The sequence below is a fragment of the Sarcophilus harrisii genome, chromosome 3, assembly GCF_902635505.1.
Source record: "Sarcophilus harrisii chromosome 3, mSarHar1.11, whole genome shotgun sequence".
Lineage (NCBI taxonomy): Eukaryota > Metazoa > Chordata > Mammalia > Dasyuromorphia > Dasyuridae > Sarcophilus > Sarcophilus harrisii.
In genome coordinates this window covers 119,817,762-119,842,819 of record NC_045428.1, presented here as the reverse complement: position 1 = coordinate 119,842,819, position 25,058 = coordinate 119,817,762, and the positions used below count along the sequence as shown (strand labels likewise).

At 33.0% G+C, this 25,058-nt stretch overlaps 1 protein-coding gene across 7 annotated transcripts in view; it reads right to left on the bottom strand.

The window, feature by feature from the left end:
- SCEL (sciellin) overlaps nucleotides 1-25,058 on the bottom strand; it is a 154,116-nt gene that overhangs the window by 75,166 nt on the left and 53,892 nt on the right. For 6 of the 7 annotated variants that reach the window (XM_031958526.1, XM_031958531.1, XM_031958528.1 and 3 more), the window contains exons 5-9: nucleotides 20,868-20,936; nucleotides 8,652-8,720; nucleotides 7,994-8,032; nucleotides 6,592-6,678; nucleotides 4,136-4,201 (exon numbers count right to left, since the gene is read on the bottom strand). In XM_031958526.1, the coding sequence (XP_031814386.1) occupies nucleotides 4,136-4,201; nucleotides 6,592-6,678; nucleotides 7,994-8,032; nucleotides 8,652-8,720; nucleotides 20,868-20,936 (330 nt within the window). The remainder of the gene's footprint in view (nucleotides 1-4,135; nucleotides 4,202-6,591; nucleotides 6,679-7,993; nucleotides 8,033-8,651; nucleotides 8,721-20,867; nucleotides 20,937-25,058) is intronic. The other variant, XM_031958530.1, reaches the window with a different exon arrangement.

Genomic DNA, 25,058 nt, shown 5'->3' with positions numbered 1-25,058 from the left:
AAGTGATTATTGCATACATCACTCTAGGCAAAAATCCCTTAGAAGAAATGGACTAATTTTCATGGCCAGTAAAAGGGTGAGAAAAGCAGTACTAGGATAGAATCTCAAAAGTAAAAGATTGATATCTGTTTGAATACAAGGCAAACTGTTCAACACCACAATAATACAAGTCTATGATCCAATTACTGATGCCAAAGAGTCTAAAACTGATCAATTCTTTGAAAACCTACATCTTCTAGAAATAATGCCCCCCAAAAAAGATGTCACATTCAGCATAGGGAATAGGAATACTAAAGTTGGAAATCAAAAGATAATTGAAATAAATAACAGGCAAGTTTGACTTTAGAGTACAAAATGAAGCAGTGCAGAAATGAATAGAATTTTGTTAAGATAACACACTAGTCATAGCAATCACTTTCAACAACTTAAAAGGTAACTCTACACATGGATACCACCAGATAATAAAATCAGACTGATTTGGAAATATGTTTAGAAGAATTGCACATGTTTAATCTATATCAGATTGTCTGCTGTCTAGGGAAAGGGAAAGAGGGGGAGAGAGAGAAAAAAATTCAGAACACAAGGTTTTGCAAAGGTGAATGTTGAGACTATCTTTTCACATCTTTGGAAAAATAAAATACTATTGATAAAATCAGATTGATTATATGCTTTATAGTCAAAGGTGAAAAACTATAGTCAGTTAAAACAAAACCTGAATCTGACTCTGGCTAAGATCATGAGTTTCTTATTACAATGTTCTAAGTTGAAGAAATCAGGGGAAACCATCTGTCCATATAGGTATGATCTAAATAACATCCTTTATGAAGCTAGGATTACAAGAATCACCAACCCAGAAAAACTGAGTATAATCCTTCAGGAGAAAAAAAAAAAAGGATATTCAATTAAAAGAAAACTTTTCAAACATTACTAATGAAAAGACCAGAGCCAAATAGAAAATCTAACTTTCAAATACAAGAATCAAGAGAGGCATAAGAAGGTAAAGAGGAAAGGGATATCCCTTTGAATCCCTTGAATCATAAGGGATTCAATAAAGTCAAACTATTTATATTTCTTTATGGGAAAATGATACTTGTAACTCCTAAGAACTCTATCATTATTAGGTCAGTTAGAAGGAGTATATATAGAAAGAAGGCAGTCAGCTACTATAAGTTGTTATAACTACTATACATTATGGGATGTAAAATGGGTAATTTTGATTATATTAAATTTTAAAAGTTTTTGTACAAACAAATCCAATACAACTGAAATTAGAAGGAAAGCAGAAAACAGGGGGAGGGAGCATTTACAGCAGGTTTTTCTGTTAAAGGCCTCATTTCTCAAATTTTATGAGAATATGAGTCATTTGCCAGTTGATAAATGGGCAAATGATATCAACAAACAGTTTCCAGGTGAATAAATCAAAACTATAACACATTGGAATAAATGATGTAAATCACTACTAATTAGAGAAATGTGAATTAAAACAACTCTGAGGTATTTATCTCATACCATTAGATTGGTTAATATGACATAAAATGAAAATGATAAATGGGTATTTATCCATTTATTTTTTAGGATAAGTGGGGAAATTGGGACATTAATGTGCTAGTGGTGAAGTTGTGAGCAGATCCAACCATTCTAGAGAGAAATTTGGAACTATGCCTAAAGATCTAGAAAACTGTGGATATCCTTTGACCCAGAAATACCACCACTAAGTCTATATTCCAAAGAAAAAAATTTAAAAGGAAATTACCTATATGTCCAAAGTATTCCTAGCAACTCTTTTTTGGGGGCAAAAAATTGGAAATTGGGGGCATATCCATCATTTGGTGAATAACTTCAAGTTGTGGTATATGATAATGATCAAATACAATAGTATGTGATAGTATAGTGCTATAGGAAAAAGAGAAGATAAACAAGATGCCTTCAGAAAACCTGGGAAGACTTACAGTAATTGATGCAAAAGTGAAGTGAGCAGAACCAGTAGAACATTGTTTACTGTAACAATACTATTGGACAATGATCAATAGTAAATTATTTATCTATTCTCAGTAATACAATGATTTAAGATAATTCTGAAGGACTTATGAAGAAAAATGCTATCCACTTCCTAAGGAAAAAAAGATAAAAACATCCTTTTAATTTTTTTTAAACTTTCTTTGATTTCATTGTTTTTATTTTTGTTTTTTTCTTTCACACTTTTTAAAACTTTTTTGATTTCATTGTTTTTATTTTTGTTTTCTTTCACAACAGAAATAATATGGAAATATGTTTTACATATTTGTACATGTATAACCTATGTCAAATTGTGTGACTTGATGAGGGATGAGAAAGGGGAAGAAAAGAATTTGAAACTCAAAATTTTCAAAAATGAATGGAAAATTTGTTTTTATATGTAATTGGGAAAAATAAAGAAAAAAGAATATTAGAGATGTCAAATTATGTTATATGAAAAAATGAGCATGATAAAAAAAATTTTAAATGGTAGGAACGTCACAGAAGTAGAAGAAATTAAGAAGTGGCAAAAATACTAGAAGGAGCATACTAGAAATATCTTAACATTACTTAAAAATGGTTTGGTTATTTATCTAGAGCCAGATACTCTGGAGAGTGAAGTCAAGTGGCCTTTAGGAAACATTGCTAGCAATGAGGCTAATGGAGATGATAATTCCTGTTGAGCTTTTTAAAATCCAAAAAGATGAAACTGTTAAAGTACTGCACTAAATATTTCTGGAAATTGGAAAATTCAGCAGTAGCCACTGGATTGGAAAAGTTCAGTTTATATCGCAGCCCTAAAGAAGGACTACACCAAAAAACATTCAAATTACCAAACATCAAATTGTGCTTATCTCACACGGTTATGCTTATTATTCTGCAAGCCAAGTTTCAGCAATACGTGAACAATGATCAGAAAAGAATAATTTTCAAAAAGACAGAGGAACCAGAGAGCAAATTGCCAATATTTACTGAATTTTAGAGAAAGCATGGAAATTTTAGGGGGAAAAAAATCTACTTTTTACTAGAACTTTTGACTGCTTGGATCACAACAAAATGTGGCAAATCCTCAAAGAAATGGGAGTACCAGATCATTCCTGAGGAACAAGGATGCAGATCAAGAAGCAACAATTCAAACCAAACATGGAGCAACTGCTTTTAAAGATTGGGAAAAGAGTTTGACAAGATTGTATATGTCACCTTATTCAATTTATATTCAGAGTACATCGTATGAAATGTCAGGCTGGATGAAACAAAAACCAGAATTAAGATTGTCATGAGAAATATCCACAATCTCAGATATGAAGATGACACCACTCTGATGGCAGAAAATGAAGAAGAATTAAGAAGCCTCTTAATGAGGTTGAAAGAAAAGAGTATGAAAACTGGCTTGAAACTTAACATAAAAAAAAAAAAAATCTTGGCAACTGTTCCCATCATTTCCTGGCAAATAGAGAGAGAAGAAATAGAAACAGTGTCAGATTTATATTTTAGGCACAAAGATCACTACAGATGGCAACTGTAACCATGAAATTTAAAGAGTCTTGCTCTTTGGAAAGAAAAATATGACAAATCTGGATTACATACTAAAAAGCAGAGGCATCTTGCTGATAAAAATCTGTATTGTCAACTGTATTTCTAATAGCAACGTGTGGCTGTGAGAGTTGTACTATAATGAAATCTGAGTGTCACGGAATTGACATTTTTGAACTATGGTGCTAAAGACTTTTGAGAGACCCTTAGACAACAAGGAGATCAATTCAGTCAATATTTAAATTGATTCAGGCTTTAAACTGGAAGGTCAAATACTGAAGCTAAAACTTAAATAAATTGGGACTGATTAAGAAAGACTCTGATGCTGAGAAAAAATTGAAGGCAAAAGGAAATCAGGGTGGCAGAAAATGAGATGAATAAATAATATCATGGAAACAATGAATGTGAACTTGGATAGGCTTTGAGACATAGTGAAGAATAGGAAAACCTGGTGTGCTTTGTTCCATGAGGTCATAAAGGGAACACAACTGAATAACTGCATAATAACCATATTTCAAAATATCTCAAATAAAGTTGTTTTTTTTTTAATAGGATCAACTTTCCTATAAAATTAACCCAGCAAATTTGTTTTGCCTTTCTTCCTTACCTTCTGCTTCCTGCTGCATTGCGGGTGGCATTATACCCTGGATGTGGTGGTGGAAACCAGGATTGTCTGTTAAGAAATAACACATAAATAAAATGTTCAGAAGATCTAATCTCTAAAGTCAGATCTCTGTAGGATCAATTTACAACATTTGGCAGCCAAGGACAAAATAATATATGTTAGGTCATTTGTTTTACAAGTACCAATTCTTGTAAATAGAATGAAAACTACCATGGAGTATTCATGCTCTCTACATTGAAATCAATTTTCTGATTTCCTTTGGACATTAAATAATAAGACATTGTAGCAATGATAGTGTCAAAAAATAACTGAAAATATAATCAAACTCAGAGACTTGAATAGTGTCAGCTTTAGTGCAAAAAGCTTTTTTCCCATTAAAAAAATTAAACCTGACTTACTCACCCTTTGGATTGACAAGAGTACCTAAGAGGTTCAGCAAAAAGATAAAAGGGTAAAATAATAAAGAATATCCAAAGGATGATTGACAAGAAAATGAAGGGTCTGGAGTTCTCCATATGTTATATGGAGAACAATTTCAAGGACTAAGGAGGCTTAATCTGAAAAAGAGAAAGATTGGGACATTCACAATAGCTATCTTCAAATATTTGAGAGGTTGTCATGTGATAGGATATGTATTTTTTATCACAACAAAGGAGAGGAATAGGACAAATGGGTGAAAAGTTATAGTAATTCAAATTCCAACTCATTATTGCATGGAATTCCTCAACTTTTACTCCTTATTTAGAATAATAGATTTACTTACTGCTTTTATATCTAGTGGATAAATAGATCTCAGCAAAGATAAGAGATATGTGGATAAAGAGCTGTCATTATAGTCAAAAAGCCCTATATTCAAGTCTCACCTCTGACAAATATTAGCTGTGTGACCCTCAACGAGTCAATTAATCCCTCAGCACTCCAGGGAATCCTTTAGGACTGTAAGACATTGCTAGAAGGACTCCATCATTGGAAACTTTCTATGAAAATGAAATTACAGATCCAGTTCCTATCCTTATCTTACCATAAAAGTAGCACCTAATCAGAGAAGATGGTAATGATCACAGAAATACAGGAATTTTTATGCAAGATTCCTTTATATAAAGCTGTTGTGAAAATTGATTGATTATAAATAATTAATCTATCCATGGCAAAGAAAGTGGCCACTTTCACAGAATGATTTAAGGACTCTTACGAAAAGTTTACTGGCACCCAAAGTTTCACCCTACTAGAATGACATAATGATCTTTGTTTCCACTATCCCAGTTATTTTGAAGTTTTGGGCACTATCTGTAGATGTTTCCATTAAGATTTGTGGTATAATGCAAAGAGCAATGCATTAGGAGGAAAAAGATGTGGATCCTAATTCTAGCACAGTTACTAATTTGCTGTCTCAAAAACTTAATTGAACTTAGAACTAGAAAACAACATGAAATCATAGAGCCAGAACTAGCAGGTACCTCAGAGGTCATCTAGCTCAACTTCTGTTCCCCGTTTTATAAGAAGATGAAACTGATATCCAGGGTGCTTAAGTACTTGCATTCTACAGTCCCTCAAAATTCACCTTTTTTCTATCTCTCATTCAAAGCCAACAGCCATCTCCTATCCCTGTACCTTTTCATTGGTTATCTCTTCCCAGATCTGAAATTACTTCTCCTTACAGCAATCTCATAAAGTCTTTCTCTTTCTTTAAGATGCATCTTAGGCACCCTTGTTTGATTGGAGCCTTGATCCTCACAATTGCCAGTTTCCTCTTCCCCAAAACAGCTCATATTTGACTACTTTTGGACCCAATATGTATTTTATACATATATGTATACATACTCAAAGAGCATATATTAACTCTATATTTATACCATATGTATTTTCACATGGACTTTTGTCCCCACTAGAATGTAAGAAAAGATTTTTTTTCATCATTTCATACTTATATCCCAGAGTCTGGCATTTAATAAACAATAAAGACATGTTGGTTAATTATTTATTGTTTAAGATCATTCATAAACAGTTGACTTTGAACACAAGAAATCCTAATCTGGAGCCAATGCTTACATTGCTCAGATATCCAGTATAAATTCAACATGTGGATTATACAAATGAGGAACCTGGAATCCAAAAGATTAAATGAAATAGTTTCACATAGCTAGAGACAGAGCCTGATCTAACTCATGTTTTTCTTTATAGTATAGAACTCCTTATATCATACCATATTTCCCACCTTGAGCAAGAAATGAATAAGACAATAGGTGGGGCATAACCAGAACATGATGGGCATTTGGAAGACAAGGAAGAATATAAAAATAAGGAAACTGGGAATAGAGGAGGGAAGAAGATACAAAGACAAATTTTAAACATCCATCCCAGATAAGTCCAATTTACACAGCCAGGTAGAGAAATACTTTGATTTAAAAGTAAATATTTTCCCAATGATAAGCACTGACCTCTTTTTCTTTACAGGAGTTATGACAGGTGTGGTAGTAGCAGTAGGGCCTGTAGCGGTGCTGGTGTTCAAAGAAACTCCAGGTAGCCTATATTTAAAAAAGAAAAAGGTTTGTGTTTTGTGGTTGTTCGTTTATTTTGAGGAACTCAAAGAAAAAAGATCATGGTAACAATTGGATCCTTATTCTTTATCTTTAAACCCATCGTCTCTGTCAACCCCCAACCTCTAGAAACATCAACTTCTGCAGTTCTCTTCACTGGCTTAGCTTTAAGCATTATTGGAAATCATACCAAGGGTAGGTTGTGGAGTGGCAAGGGGGAGAGAGAGAGAAAGATGTCCTATAGTGATAGGAAGACCCCCTGAATGAGCATCAACACACAAAAAAAGAAATTAATGCACAAAAAGAACTGAACAAGGGGATAGATAAATAATCTTAATAGCTTGTTAATTTTTATATATTAATTATAAAAATTTCTTTAAAAATAAAATTCATGACAAAAGTTTACATTTTCTTATACAGTCATCATGTTTTTAAACATTGAAAGTTTTGTTGTTTTAAAGAAAAGAAGAAAAAATACATTAATGTTTGAGGATTAAAATTTGGCTTGATAATATCTTTAAATATCTTCCATTCATATATTCTGGGCCAAATGCATTTTATCTAAATGTTGTAATAGGTATCCTTTTTAGAGAACCAAGATTTTGGAGTCCCCTTTCTATTAATAAAAGAATTACAGGGAAATGAAGTCAGGCAGGAAGGAGGTGGTGCCTATGATAACCCGGAATATCATGCAAATGAAGAGTATTAACAACCAACAATCACTAGAAAAGAATAAGGGAAAAGAAGGGAGAGATCATCAATTCATAAGATCATAGATCTAGACATGGAAGAGAACTTAGAGACAATCTAATCTAAGCCCTTCATTTTATAGATGAAGAAAAGAGGTCTCAAGGAGATTAGATAACATGCCCAAGGTCATAAAGATAGTTAAGTATTAGAGGTAGGATTTGATGGGAAGAAAAAGGAGAGGAGGGGAAGGAGAAAGAAGAAAATTAGGGAGGAGCATAAAAGGAAAGAGAGGAGAGGAAGGCAGGGGAGGTTAAGGGAGGAAAAGAAAGGAAAATTGGTTGAAGAGGAGAGGGAAGGGGAGAGCAAGGGAAGAAAAGAGGGGAGAGAAGCAGAAAGGAGGAAAGAGAAGAAAAGAGAAGGAAGGAGAAAAGAGAGACAGAGAAAGAGAGAGAGAACAAATAGGAGAATGTTTTCATTCCCAAGAAGGCATATAAAATGATCCTTTAAGTCTGAAGTTAATGTAGAAGGTGAGGAATGGCAGTACTTTGAATAAACATACAAAGAAACAAAAACAATATGCTCTAAAATATAGTTTCAATAGAAATATACATACGGCTTTGTTGCTTCTGATGTTCTGAATGTGGACAAACCTCTGATGGGGAGAAAAACATAAAAGTTTGAGAAATAAACAAGTGGCAACAAAGAATAATTAATACCATCCGTGTTATAGTCATCCATATTTTGATTGTTCAAAGTTAGAAATTCTTTGAGTAGAGGAAAGAGAAAAGCACTAGTATTTAGCTAAATACTATGAGATGGCCTCCCCATCTTGGCTGTATCTTATGAGAATCTCCAAAGAAGTATTCCTCCCATCCCCTTCACCCCCAGAAAAAGAAGCTGCTTCTGTTTTCACCAAATGGATTTATTTGCTGTGCAGCTGTGTTCAATCATTTTCCTTGGTAATGAGAATGTAAAATCCACATTTACATGATTTTTTGTCAATACTCTTGCTACCAGAATATTTTCTAAAATAATATACATGTGGTATATATAATGAGGTCCAGATCTGTGCTTGATTTCCAAAAAACCCCACCAAGTTTTCTTTTTTCTCTGGTCATGGACCTGAAATAAAGGCCATTCACTTGAACCTTCATATGCCTTCCTACTACCAGGAACTGAAATTATAAGAGACCTTATAGAATACATTTAGTAAGAATGGAGTTGTACAAATTGATATGATAACCTTTCCCAAAGTTAGTAAATACTTGTACCTATTAGTTAGTCGGTTATCCAGGATATTGGCCTTATAAGTTTTAGCAGCATCATTTCTGTCTGAAATCCTTTATGAAGAAACATAAGGAAAAGTCTTGATAAGTATTCTGGTTTTTGTACCCCTTTCAAATTCTCTTTTAAGCTAGAATCATTTAAAAACATAATTCTTCCCCAATGAAAATCATTTTTTAAAAATTTAGTTTTTGTCCCTTTCCCTTTATGCTACCATCCAGTCCATCCAACCAGTTGCAGGTCTTGTTAATTTTATCTCTGATGATTCATTCACTCACATCCCTCTCTGCTTTCAGTCATAGACCTATCTCAGAACTTCATTTCCTCTAGACTTGTGCAATAACCTGAAACTGTGCTTTATAGGAATTGAGCAAAGCTGTGAACCTAATCCCTTTCCTCATCCCAGAATATGAAATAGTGCAAGGGGGTACCCTTAGTTAGTTGGTTAGTTAATAACCTAACTACCACTCTATGATTCAATCAATCTAAACTATTCACTGTTAAATTAACACATTCCATGCTTTCCTACCTTTATTAATGCCATCCTTCATGTCTGGAATGGATCAATACCTTCCTCCTCTATTCACCTGCTAAAATCCTTATATTTTCTAAGACCCAATTTATATATATATTATCACACTACATACTGGAGTCATCATGAAAACATTATAAGTGTCTTGAATGTCACATCTGACCAGTTAAAAAGGTCCTAGTATAAATATAGCAATAGTGGGGGAAAATGGGTAGAGAAGTAGCTTTGCAGATCATATTACATATTTCATCTTACATATTACATATTTCAGTAACAGACAATTCTAAACTCAAATTCTAGGATCAAAACAAGATTAAAAGGACCAGGCACAGAAAAAAAAATTATTTAAGGTCTGTCTATAAGTCTAGAACCATTATCTGATAGACCACAATCTACAATATATCCTCAACAAAGTGGGTCCCTCTTTTTCTTACAAAGGAGAGATGTTCTAGTTCTGGAAGAACATACTGAGTTGTTCAAAAAAGATCTTTTGTGAAATCAGTTAACTTGTGTAAGTAGAAAAGAAACAAATGATTCCAAGGCCAAGCTAAAAGAGGAATAAATGTGACAGAATACAAGATATTCTTAATACATTACTAATATGAGAAAATAAGAGAAGACTGGTATTTATGTATTCTCTAGCTTGAAAAAATACATAAAACTCAACAGTATCAGTAGATGTGTCTTTTTCCTCCCTCATGCACTCTTTCTTCTTGTTTGCAGAATGATGACATTGTGGCTATTTCCCTCTTCCTCCCATCTCTTAAAAGAGGAAAATTGCAAAGTTCAGAATACATATGCTCTGATTTTCTAAATTCAAGATTTCAAGTTGACTCAGTATGGTTCATGCTATTTAAATTTGTCATGGAAATGACTATTTATTATAATAATAACTGACATTTATTTAGTGATTTAAAGTTTGTAAAATACTTTATAGCACTTTTTAATTTACATTTCAAAATAACCCTTGAGGAAGGTATTATAGGTATTAATTTCCCCATTTTATAGATTAAGAAACTGAGGGAGTTATCTCTTTTATTAGAGCTCTCATTATTTCTAAAGACTTACAATCTAAAAAGACTTCAGCTTGTTCCATTTGCCTAAATAGAAATATCAGTGCATCCCAGTTAGACTGGTCCAATGAAAAGCAATTTGTAATTAAATAAGAAGATATTCTAAACTCTTCATATCATATCCTTTGACTTACTACTGATCATATACCTCAAGGAAGTCAAACACAGAAAGGTAGATCCCACAACAAAACAAAATGTCTACTGCAGCTTTTTTTGCGGTTACACTAAACTGGAAATATAGTAGATGCCCATGGATTTGAGGTTGGCAAAACAATTTGTAGTTTAATAATATAATAGAATCGTGTTTAACAAAAAAGTACAACCATGAAGTATTCCAAAAAATCTGATAGAGAAGAAAGTACAATCAGGAAAACATACAAAATGACCAAAATAACATCAAGGAAAACTACACTAGAAACAAATTGAACTGAGATTAAAAGCAGTGATCAATATGGGCTCTAGTGGATGTATTTCATTTCTCTTCTTTTGGTACTTAAGTAAGAGACTCCAGGCATAGAATGTTTTTGTTGTTGTTCAGTCATTTTTAGTTGTTTCTGATTCTTTGTGATCCCTTTTGGACCTTTCTAGCAAAGTTACTAGAGTAGTTTGCCATTTCCTTCTCCAGTTCATTTTACAGTTGAGAAGACTGAGGTAAATAGAATTAAGTGATTTGCCCAGAATCACATAGGAGGAATTTGAACTCAAATCTTGCTGACTCTGAGTCCTATGCTCCATCTAGTGTGCCACCTAGCTGCCCTATAGAATGTTACACAAACTAGTAAATTTAATTATTGTACCAGTTAATTTTTAATTTTATTTTGTTAACAAGGAAAGATTTTCTTAGTGTCTACATATGGCAAAAGTAGGGGAAAGGGTGCATATTAGAAAACATATATGGTATGAAAAACAAAAGCTATGATTATTGGCAAGACACATATCTATGCTTCAGTTTTTCATCTGTCAAATGAGGTTAGATTAGATGGCCTCCAAAGTCTCTTCTAGACGTATGATCCTATGACCGCAATAAAATTTTCCAAAGCAAACTAAAAATGTTCAGTGTGACGCTGATCAAGGTCACATTATTCTGTTCTATCTCCCCTTGATATTTTTCTTACAAATTGCAGCTTTTTCTTCTGCCCCTAATATTCTATTTGTGTATATTTGCTTTGTTCTTTTCATGAACTTAAGCCCTCCTCTTATCCCTTCTGTTCTGGCTTCTTTTTCCCTTGACTGAAGCATGGGTGCCTTACTTTTTGGAATTGTTAAAGTCAATTTCCTCATGCAAATTATCTTATTGAATGTATTCCCATTTGTATTTACAATGATTTATAGATTTGTCCTCAGCTAAACTTTCCCCCAAAAGGAATCAAAGCATATTTTCATTCTATATGATTAATACATTTATTTACTTGTTTCCAAAGGATGACCTGTTATTATGTAAATTATGGGGTACAATCTACTAAGCTAATATATTACAAGTTCACAGGACACTTGGAACAGTTAAAAGAAGCTCATGTTCACAGGAGAATCTTTGACAATTCTAATAGAATATAGAATTTTTTTTTAAAAAGATGAGTCTTACTACCACGTCATTGCCTTCATGAAACCTTCTTTGATCTCCCCAACCAGATGTAATCTCTTCCTCCTCTGAATGGTAACAATACTCTTGTTCTCATTTGACACTAAACTTTATTTTTTTTCTTTTATTATAATTGTGTTCTCTTATCTTTATCCTATAAGATTATAAATTCCTTGAGGTCATAGATTTTGACATTTCATTTCTGTACCTTCAGCACCTATCAAGAGGTTTTATATATGGTGAGCAATTGATAAGTGGTTAAATGAGTAAATTTATTGTTTAGACTATTCAATCAACTAATTAACATTTATTCAGTGATTTATGTATACCAAGCACATGCTAAGCAGTGGAGATTCAAAGGGAGACAAAAGGGGCTGCTAGATGGTGCAGTGGATAGAGCAGCAGCATTGAAGTCAGGAAGACCTGAGTTCAAATTCTGGCTCAGACACTTAATGTCCCCTAGCTGTGTGACTCTGGGCAAATCACTTAACCCCAGCTGCCTTTGCAAAATTAAAAAAAAAGGAGCAAAACAAAACAAGACATCTCTCACAAATATGGTGGAGCACATAGTCATAATGGGAAAGACAAATATACAAACAATATATACAGGACAAAGTGGAGATGCTCAATAGAGAAGTGTTAGCATTAAGGGTGAGCAAGTAAGTTCCTTGTAGAAGATGGATTTTTAATTGGTACTAAGTCAACTCAATTAGAAATCAGGATGCTTCAATTCTGACACAAGTGGCTCTCTTCAACAATGAGCTGATCCAAACCTGTTCCAATTCTTTAGTGATCAAGAGAGCCATCTACACCTAGAGAGAAGACTGTGGGAATTGAATGTGGTTCACAACAGAGCATTTTCACTCTTTTTGTTATTGTTTGCTTGCATTTTATTTTGCTTCTTTTTTAAAATTGTTTTGATTTGATTTTTCTTGTGTGGCACAAATAATTGTATAAATATATATGCATATATTGACTTAACATATATTTCTACCATGTTTAACATATATTGGACTACTTGCCATCTAAGGGAGAGCATGGGGAAAAGGGAGAAAATTGGAACACATGATTTTGCAAGGGCTAATGTTAAATAATTCTCCATGCATATGTTTTGAGAAATAAAAAGCTTTAATAAAGAAAAAATAAATAAATAAAAAGAAATCAGCATGCTTAGAAATTTCCTTATCAACTAAAGAATTCCATTTAAAAGGCTCTTTTCAAGTTCTTCATAAACTCCATCATCATCCTTTACAAAAGGCATATAAATTTTTGACATTAAAAACTGATGTTATCATAGAGAATAGGAAGGAAAACCAAAGGTCATCATCTCTGCATAACTTATTTAGTGAAGATCTGTTTGCCTACATTCATGCATCTTATATAGCAAGATGAACAAATGGCCCATTAATTAATTTTTCTTGTTTTCAGATAAATGATGAAGGCAACTTCTCCAAATCTTTTATTCGACGCTACAAGGAGAACCATTGTCCTTTTAATTGCAGCTAGACTATTGGATCAATTTAATAAGATAAAACTTACTAAGGATAAATACAAAGCCTTAAACTTAGATTTTGAAAATTCTTTTCACAATTACAAGATGAGAGAAGTATGGTGAGACATGTCAATATGCAAAATTTTTATAGGTTTTGATGTGCTACAAATTCAGTGAGTCAATAGTGTGATACTGTATAGCCCTTAAAAGGCTAATGTGATCTTAGACTATCTTAAGGGATGCATAATATACAAGAGTGGAAAAGTCTTTTTACTTTCTTGTGCAAGTCACATTGTATTCTGCCCTGACCATACTCCATCTGAAATAATGTGTTCAGTTCTAGATGCCAAAAGAACATCAAATCAAGTGGATACTACCCAGAGGAGAGTGATTGGGATATTAAAGTGCCTAAAGAAAATGTCATATGAGAATTGACTAAGGAGACTGGATAAATTTTGGGGGTTATTGTTGTTTAGTCATTTTGTTGTGTCTGACTCTTGTGACCTTGTTTGGGCTTTTCTTAGCAAAGAAATCAGAAATGCCTTTTCCTTCTCCAGCTTATTTTGTAGATGAGGAAACTGAGACAAATAGTGTTAAATGACTTGCCCAGAGTCACACAGCAATTTAATGTCTGAGGCTAGAACTGAATTCAGAGAGATGAATCTTCCTGACTTAAGGCCCAGCATTCTATTCTCTGAATCACTTTGCTGCCCCTAGATATGTTTATCCTATAGTTAAGAAGATAGGGAAGTTGATGATAACTGTCTTCAAAAATTTAAAAGAGATGTGGAGAGTTCTTAGGCTTGTTCTTTTTGGACCTCAGGACAGAAGCAGGAACAATTGGTGAAGGTGGAAGAAATGCAGATTTTAGTTTAATTTTTTTTTTAAATCTTTCTAGCAATTAAAACTATCCAAAAGTTGAAAGGGTTTCCTTCAAACTAGTAGGGTCATACTCACTAGAACTCATCTGTCATTAAAGATCACTAGAGGTCATCTGTCACTTAAGTTGAGAAGGATTCTTGTTCTTCTGTGGGTTGAACTTCCATGGATTGACTGAGGTTGCTACCAAATCTGAGATTTGGTGATTGGTTCCAAATCGATTAATTAATAAGCATTTACTAAGTACCATTTAATGTCAAGCACTGACAAGCTATTACTAGGGATACAAATACAAAATGAGATAATCCCTGTCTTCAGGGAACTTACATGTTTATGAGAGAGTAGGGCTCTAGGGACTATTCATACTATGTCTACCATGATTCATTTCAAAATGTCTAATTTGTGATCTCTATAAACCTTTCATAATATATGTATAGAAATAGAAATAGGAACGGAGCTATAATTTCATTGATATAAGGTACTCCCATTAGGGAAATTTCTTCTACCAATGCAGGCTGGCAACTTCTGTATAATTTATAGTCTTGGAGTGCTTAGTTCTAAAAGCTCTAAGAAGTTCAATTAGCACTCTTTAGTTCAGGGTAGCATAACCAGTATGTATCAGAGGCACAAGTTGAACTTTCTATCCATTATACCAAACATCTTTTCATTATGTGTATAAGATCATATTTTGCTCTTTAATTAAATCTTTAATTAAAATTTTTAAATAATTTTTTAAAATTTTGTTTCCTTCCTTACTCTAAGGGCAAGCAGATATTAAATATGTAAATAAATACATTCACATATAATTATATTATGAAAGAAGACCCTTCTAATAATCCTAGTAAGTTCTTTTCTGTATTATAGTTTACTTTCTCTTATGGAATCTGTTAGCACTTCACCTGTAGAATTCTAAGGAAAAAACCCACTAATATTTCTGTGTTGTCTTTGATCCTCGAAAGAACAACTCAAGGCCATTTTTTCTGGCTTTACCAGATAATTTAAGAGACAGAACTCTCCAGGAAGTTTTATGTCCACATTACTTGACGCATCCTTAAGTGTTAATTGTCCTTTTTTTGTTTTTGTTTTTACCTCTAAAACTAATTGACAAAGTCTCTCCCTCTTTTCCCAATAATAATCCCATAGATAATTTGTCCATCTGTCTCAGACATGCCCATAACATCTGGTATCATAAATAACTCTGTCTATATCCACTTTGTTAGCTAACCTTGAGTAAGTCAGAGGACATTTCATTTTCTCATACCCCTCAATTAATTACTGCAGTTGAAGCTCTGAAAGCTAAGGCAAGAGATAACATATTGCTCCCCACTAATCACCATTCTGGGACTCTCAGAAAGAACAGAGTATCTCTAACATTTATTAGAGATGATTTTTTTTTTAAACAAAAAGGGAACGCTGGGTAACTATCGTTGAAGTTGTCATTCCACCACTCCAATTGGATCTTGGACATGAAGGACTGCAGTATCCTGATTATATCTCCAACTTTCCTGAGGCTATAGAGAATATATTTTAATAAATATTTTGTTTTGTGCAGAGGCCTTTTCCTTTTCTCCTTAATATAAATGCTGAGTTGCTACATAATCATTCATTTGTAGAAGCTTCACTTAGCAAGTGTAGGAATTCACATGAAGAATCTTCAACTATAGTGAATGCTTCCTAATTGAAGGATATAACCCTTATTGTGAAGAGGTAGCCAGGGAAGGGAATTTTATTCCAGACAATCACAGGGACAATGAATAGAGATATAAAATAATAGATGATCATGCCCTTTTCATTAATAATGGTAATATTGATTTAATTATTATTTCCCTTCACAAAAGATTCAAGGAAAAGCAAGTTAGGAAAGGGGCAGTGGAATGGATGATAAGATAATCATGAGGGATAAGCTCTAAGGTTCAGGGTATGGCTGAATAAAGTGAAGGATAGTATAGGGATGACTAGATATAGGGCTGATGTGAAATTTTACTTATTTACCCTCTAATCCAGACAGTAATACTTCAGGACAAGTCTCAAAAAGGAATAGATCGCTATCTTTACATGTGGTACACAAGAGTAGTGTGAGACTTTACCAAATGTGCTGCAAAACTTTAAGTAAATCATATCATCTTATTATCCAGTATAGGAACCCCATCAAAAAGAAGATAAAGTTAGTCTGATAAGACCTATCTTTTGATGAAGTCATGATGTGGATGGTTTCTACAAAATCATTAACCATTCCTTTAATAATATATTCTATAATTTTGCCACTAATCCAAATTAAGTTCACTGCCCAAAAGCTTTTGAACTTCTCTCTCTTCTTTTTTTTAAAAATTGTTTTCTGTTTCTGAGATACTTTTTCTATTTTTATGACTTATTTTTAAAAGCGTTATTGATTTTTTTTGCTTTTGAATCCTATTGAATTCTAAATATAGATTATTTACTCTCTACCCAGATCATCCATGAACTTTCAAAGATCATTGTCCAAGGCTTAACAATGCTATCTGCTGTTCTTAAATACACTGGCACATAATTTGTCTAGTCCTGATAAATTGCATTTATCAAAGGAATCATATCTCTCTACTCATCTCATGTTTTAAATCCCTCTGAGCCATTTTTTCCAGCTGACATCTTGAGCAAAGAAAATAGAAGCAAGAGAAAAGTTGAGTTGTTCATTCTTTTTGTTATATGTTATTGTTGTCCAATGCCACCCCCAAGAAGCAGTTCTTCTCTTTCCTTACTACTGCTTAAGATAGGTTAAAAAAAAAAAAAGGAACAGTAATCTATTTGTCATTCTTATCATCCCTAAGCAACTTTTCCTCATTCTAACACTATTCTTACAAAACAATTGTATTCATCTTCCATTAACTGCTTTTTCTTCAAATTTTTATACATGTCTTCTTAAAAAATGAAGTTGATCAATGACTTTCTTGAGCAACTATATGAAACTTTTTAAACAACTCCTTTTTTCATCATAATTAGTTGATTTATATCATTGGAATTTTATTCAGAATCTAGGCAATAATTTAATTCATTGGGATTTTATTCAGAAGGGATAGAGCTTTGGACCTGGAGTTAAAAAGATTCAGTTCAATCCTGGCTTTTGACATTTACTAATTGTGTGATCCTGAACAAGTCACTTGACTTCTATTTACCTTAGTTTCCTTATCCATAAAGATTCCATAAAATGGGGATAATCGCAACCCACTTCACTGTAACTTACTTCAGAGGGTTGTTGTGAGACTCAAATGAGATAAGGCTATAAAGCCTATCTTCTACTAAGTGCTATCTAAATGTTTGTTGTTATTATTGTTGTTAGAACTTTTTATTCTCAAGTATTTAAACATAAATAGGGAAGAACAAGCTTTTCTCAGAATTTGAACTGATATGTCTGGAATAAATTCTGATGAACAATCACAAGTAACCTGTAATCAAACTCCTCACTTTCCTTTGTCTTAAGACTCCCACAGAGACTAAACAAGGAGAAAAAAAAAATAACTTGTATTTTCTCTACCAAACACTAGGGGTCTCTATATCCTATATTACAGTTACTGAACCTCAATTCTCTGTGGCCCAAATATTTGTTACTGTTCATTCCTATTTTATTTACATAATTATAAGATATAGTAGGGAAACATTGTAATGGAAGCCGTAAGTTCTAACCACATTTTTTTTTTCTAAAAAAATGATAGGTTATACTAGATAGTCTCTGAGGTCTATTACAGCTTCAAATCAATAATTCTAGGATGGCTGAAATTAAAGAATAATTTAACTTTTAAAACTTTTCAAAAGAATGATAAATCAAAAGCTTCTTTCTTTTAAATCTCAAATGCTACAAATGGTTGCATGAGAGATATGATATGGTGTAATAGCTCAAGAGTGAGCTTTTTTATAAAAGTAGAGAGCTTCTTTATGACTTCATGCCTTTAAAGTAACCTTTTCATGCCATGGATCAACTCTCTAACACCGTAAGTAGGACAATTGCTAACCTGCCTTTGCTAGAGAGGGTAGGAATTCCTCACTGACAGTTCTTTATGGGAATAAAACTACTGTATTTTTCTCCCTCCTCCCCCCAAAAAAGCAAACAAACCCAAAGTAAACTGGAAAGTCAGCAATTCCTCGAGTTTCATAAATGAAAACATAGAATAAACCACAAACCCAATTTCTATTTTTTTCTCAATAGAGCTGTCTTTTTTTTTTCACATCAAAACTTGAAATTGTTGAGCATGGTAGCATTTTACTAATTTTTCCCTCCAGGATACAGGCACTTTTTAATCTTTCTCTTCAATCCTTTCACCATTAGTTCCAGTCACTATTTTGAACTTCTTACCTAGAAATATGTTGTCATCTATCATTTAAGTAGAAGGACAGGTGAAAGTAAAGGTAAAGGTATAGTAAAGTGGAAAAAGCCCTGAACAGGGAGTCAAGAGGGATGAGTTCTTGTCCCAGCTATGCCACTTATTTGCTGAATGAATCTGGACAAACCACAGAGAAGATACTTAAATATTGGATGAAGGAAACTAAAACTAATTCAACTGTTTGAGCCTCAGGTTCATTTATAACAATAAATAAGTGGATCTAATCTCACATAAATTGGACCTACTATAAGAAACTTTTTTTATTGGAGAAGTCAAGTCATTCTCACTCTTCTACAATTATTTCCATCATATCTTATCTTTTATGTGTTTAATTACATCAAATATTATTGGTAAAAGTGAGAAAGAACTGGGAGACAACTAGAATGATCCCTTAGTATATACTGGCTGCAATCTGCATCTTTGGAGGTAATACCAAATCAATAAGATCACATATTCACTTGAGTTAGTTTGAATGAGCAATTGAGGCAGCACTGGCAATGATGACAACATATATTGCCTCTTTTAGTTTACATTGACTTCAAAATATAAAAGAACCATAGCAATACTGGCCATTATCAGAATTTTTATGAAAACTGAAGCAATCTGGACCCAGAATCTAATGGACACCTCAAATAAAGGCAAGAACAGATTAAAATCTGATAGGTGCCAAGTTGATCTATAATACATCCTTTATTCAAAGAGAGTTATCAGTCTAGATGGTTCCAATGATGACTAATAAACAATGATTTTCTATCTATATTCAATTAAAATATAAGCTTTCTAGATTATGAAGAAGCAACATCCAAAATATATTTTTAATTGTCATTTATACAATTTTCATTGCATCTTTCATTTTATTACCTCAAGTTCTTTAAAAAAAAAAAAAAAAAGAAGGTACGTTCACTATCTTAATGCCTTAGTTTCATCGTAACGTTATAGTCAATACTATTCAGTGAAATTTTGAAATTAATTATCTCTTACCCTTCTCACAGATTGGAATCAATCTTTTATACTATTAAATAGTGTGTGTCAATAAAATAGATGAGCAGAAATTGCACTTTGTTCCATAATCAAGATGGAAACATCAAAATTGTTAGGAGAGCTATGAGCATATCTCTCCACAGAGGTAAGGAGGAAAGACCAGGTGAAAGAAGAAATAGAGAAAGAGGTACAGGGATTTCTCAAATGTACAATTTATCAGTTAGAACTAAACTAATCACTCCCTACTCATTGCAATTTTTCCCCTAACTACATTCAGGCTAGATTTTCTCCATCTAAATTGCATATAGATTTATTGTCAGTATAAAATAAGAGGTAATATTCAGGCTTATGGACAAATCATGAACTTTTTTGAGAAAAATCCACATGTTCAGTATACCTTAATTATTGTAAATAAAGCTTTAGAAAAAATAAGATTAATAAATGTAACAAGCTTATGTACAATCCATAAATTTCATTATCATTATTATCATCACCAATATTTATATAACACTTTAAGAATTGTCATCAATAATCATTTATTAAACACCTGTTCTGGGCCAGGTACTGTGTTAAAGCCTGGATTTACCAAAAAAAAAAAAAAAAGTAAACAATAACTTCTGCCCTCAAGGAGCATAGATTCTAACAGGAGAGACAACAAGTGAATATATACCAAACAAACTGTATGCAAGATAAATAGAGGAATCCTTAGGAGTCCTTAATAAAAGAATTAGAATTAAAAGGGGTTGAAGATAAATTTAGGATTTTGATTGGCACTTAAAGGCAACCAGCAAGTCAGCAGTCAAAATGAAGGGGGTAAAGCTTCTAAGAAGGGAAGACAGAAAGAATGCCCAGAGTCTTGTTCGTGGAGGAACCTGGAAGCCAGTGTTATTAGACTGAAGAGTATATATTGAGAAATAAGGTATATGAAAACAGAAAGATAAGATATATAAAGGATTTTGAATGCCAGAGAATTTTTACATATATTTGCTCCTAGGGACAATAGGAAACCCCTGGAATTTTTTGGGACAGAGCATGGAGGTAACATGATAGGGCATGTGATTGGGGAAAATCATTGTCTTTAGGTATATTCTCTGATTTGAGAATATACCTCACAATAACCAACTATTATAAGCCCTATGTTACCTATATCTTAGAAATTAGAAAACTGAGACTGAGAAAGGTTAAGTGAATTCACAGGATCCCTGACCTAGAAAGTGTTTGAGGCAAAGTTCAAACTCAGATCTTCCTGACTACAAGTGTAAAACTAGAATTAATTGTATTCTAAACACATTGTACATGGTTTAAAGCAACTTACCTGTCTAAAGTATCATCGGATCCGTACCGAGTAATTGTAACTTTCTTCTCATCCCTTTCATTTTTGCTCCTATTGTCAAAAGAGTACATCAAAAAATTAATAAAATAACAAAAATGGAACTAAGTAAAATTTATAAGAATACAAATCATTCCCCAATTGATAAATAGTCAAATGATATGAACAAACAAATTTCAGAGGAAGAAATCAAAGCCATTTACAATTACATGAAAAATGCTCTAAATTACTATTGATTAAAGAAACGCAAATTAGGACAACTCTGAGGTACCATCTCATATCTATCAGATCAGCTAAGATGACAAGAAAAAATAATGATAAATGTTGGAGGGGATGTGGGAAAACTGGAACACCAATACATGGTTTGTGAGATTGTGAACTGACTGAAAAGCAATTTAGAACTATACTCAAAAGGCTATAAAATTTTGCCTACCCTTTGATCCATCAGTATTACTAATTACTAAGTCTGTATTTCAAAGCGATCATAAAAATGGAGTCAAGGAATTGGAAACTGAGGGAATGTATCAAGTGGGGAATAGTCAAATAAGTTCTATTATATGAATGAAATAGTATATTATTGTTCTATAAGAAATGATCAGCTGGATGATTTCAGAAAAGCTTGGAAAGACATAAATGAACTGGTGCTGAGTGAAGCAGGCAAAACCAAGAGAACATTGTACACACTAACAGCAAGATTATGTGATGATCAACTAGTATAGACTTAGCTTTTCTCAGCAGCAATGATCCAAGACAATTCCAATAGACTTGGGGTGAAGGATGCCATCGCATCCAGAGAGAAACCATGAAGAATGAATGTGAATTGAAGCACATTATCTTCACCTTTTTGTTTGTTTGCTTTTTCTCATGTTTTTCCCTGATTTTTCTCACAACATGACAAATATGGAAATATGTTTAAAATTATTGTACATGAATAACCTATATATTGCTATCTTAAGGAAGGGGGAGGTAATGGAAGAAGGAAAAAAATTGGAACTCAAAATCTTACAAAAATGAATCTTTACATGTATTTGGAAAAATAAAATCCTATTGAGGAAAAAATAAATAAAAATAAAAGGAAAAATGAATTCTTATTGGAAAAAAAATGAAAAATGATCCAAAACATGTCATGCATTTGGAAAAAAAACAACTGGCTATATTGAGGTAGATAAAGACATGTTTACTAACATAATTAGATTTGGGGAAAATTTCTGTGACAAACACAAGCCTACCTGGATACTAACTCAAACATCCATTAAGTTGTAAACAACTTTGTCTTCATTCTTTTCACTGTCATGTTATCCATCAACAAATAATAGCAATATTAGTTCATATTTATGTAATGCTTGAAGATTTGCAAAGTTTTACATTGTTTATTTCATTTGATCATAACAATAATCCTATGAGATAGATATATTATTAATCCATTTTAAAGATGAAGAAACTGAATTTCAGAGAGATTTACTTGTCCAGAGTCACAAATGAAACCAGATGCTCTGATTCAAAACTTGAGAGTAGGAAGGGTCCTTAACATAAAAGGAAACTTCACTCTACAATATTTGACAAATGGCCATTCATTCTCTGCTGGGTGGGATCCACTTCTCAAATCAGTCCATTGCACTTTTGGACAGCTCTAACTATTAAGTGTTTTTTTTTTCCTTGACATTAAACCTAATTTTTCTTCTTTGAAATGTCTATCCATTGCTCCTGGTTCTGCCTTCAATGACCAATAAGAAAGAATAAATTTAACTTCTCTATACTAGCCCTACAAATACTTGAAGACAGTTATCCTATTCTCTCTGCCCCATCCCACCTGCAATCTTCTCCAAATTAAACATAGCCAGAGCATCATTTTTGGTGCCTGTCTTCTGGAAAATCTCCAACATCAAAATTCATATTCAGTGTTCTATCCCATTATGCCAGGTTATCAGCTGCTCTACCTTTAAAACACTGAACCAGGTGTGTATTGAGAAATGTTTAATAACTAGCTGCTCTAGCCCCCTCAAAAAAAAAAAAACTTTTATATTTAATCTACATTACTAATATTTTCTTCATCATTTTCTTAAGTCCAGAAATAAGCAAAGCAATAAATTAAGCCCTGATTTGTGGCATTTGTTAATTTTTGAGGTGGAAATGCTCACACTGAAAATTTAATTATTTGATTCTTTTTTTTTTGCACATGAAAGTACAAGTCTTTTATGTACAACTTGCTACTTCTTTTAAAAATATATAGTTATCATGTAAATTTCTTTTTTTCTTCATTCCTCCCTAACCCCATATTAGAGATAGTTATTATTAGATGCAAATATTTTTTTGTGATTTATTATTTACTATTTCTTTCAAACTGCCTTTTGCATACCTATAGCTGAATCTTTTCTAAAAACTATCTACTATTCTTCTCTCTTTCTCATTTCCAAACAGAGGAGTCTTTTACACATTTTTTTTCACTCTCCTCTATGATCTATAATGATCTGCAAAGTAGGAGAAGAGGTTGTTGAGTGATACAGGGGTAGTGGAAGTACAAATTGGATTTTGAGAAGAGTGAAAGAGATATTGAAAGAAACTAAGTTCATACTCCTTATTTGAAAAATGAGGAAACTGAGCTCCAGAAAGGTTAAGTGATTTTCCTGAATTTACAATTAGTAAATTATAAAACAAGGTTCAACTTCTAACCCCAAATCCAGGAATTTTTCTACTATATTCTGCTGTCTTTTTAGAAGTGCATATTTGAACCTTCACTCTCCATGACTCAGATCTTCTCTATTTTTAGTCATTCCTCTCTCCTCTCATATAAAAAGATAAAATGACTCTCCCAAAGTTAACATCTCCACACGCATTCTTGATTCCAACTACTTTTGGGGCCTCAATTTATCACTCATTCCCCTTTTTTCTAACATCCTAACATTCTACTTTTCTTCTTGCTTCTCCCCATTCATATAAATTTCTACTCAAGACTTTCTCATGAAGAAAAGTAAATTTAGCTTTATTCTATGTTATTATCCCTTCAAGGTACCATTCCATCTCTCTCATCCCTTTTATTGCCAAACTTTCAGGAATGTTATAAGATATAGCATATGTACTATTTCCTAACCATTTACTTACTCACCAACCCTTGTAACCAATCTTGTCACCAAAACCTTGTAACAGGTCCTGCTGTTCTAAAGATAGTACTTTCTCAAAAGTAACCAATTTGCTCCTACTCATAAAATTAATTAAGCTCTTAAGACTTCATCTTCCTTGATATTTCTCTAATATTTGACAGTGTTTATTATACTCTTCTACATACATATTCTTTCTTTGGTTTCTATTTCACACAATTGGTGTCTATTTTCAGTCTCCTGGATCTCCTATTTCAATACTACTTCTTTATTTTATTTCTCCAACTACTTTAGATGATGGAGCTTCTCCAAAGCTCTATCCTTGGTCTTCTCTCTCTATGCTCTATTTTTTGGCAATCTGGTTCACTCACATTACTTTAATCATTCTCTCTCTCTGAAGATAGCTCTCAAACCTCTAATTCTAACATCTCTCCTGAGTCATAGACCTAAGTTTTTAGCTCTTTGCCAAATATCTCAGTCAAAATGTGCCATAATCACCTCAAATGCAACATATTTAAAGCATAACTCTACCCTTCTCCCCCAAACTTTCCCATTTCTTTTAGAGTAACACCATTATTTTTACAGCTACCTAGACTTAAACACTTTGAGTCACTTTTGATTCTTCCCTCTCAGTAATCCCTCAGTTCAATCATTTTCCAAGTCTAGGCATTACTTCTTTAATATCTCCTTCCTTTCTAAGAGTAATAATTTCAACTTAATAATGATTTAAGCTATACAAAATGCTTTCTTCACAACACTCCTGGAAGGTAGGTAGCATAAATACATTTTTTTTTTTCTGTAACGAGGGACTAATTCTGCCAGTTTGATTGACCAATATTTCTCCCTATGGACGGGTTGACAGCCTGCTTCCTTGAAAGAGTCATTGTGATGTAAGATGGAAGTGCCTTAGAGAGACTGTAAGACATTCAAGGACACTCTATAATTGATTCCAGTTGAGTGACCATGTATTGAATGATGAGGTTTGGGTATCAAGGTGGGCATTGGAAGAGAAAGCCTGAAGTACTGATAAGATTATAATATTCCCTGAGGCAAACACGGAAGGATACTGATGAAATCAGCT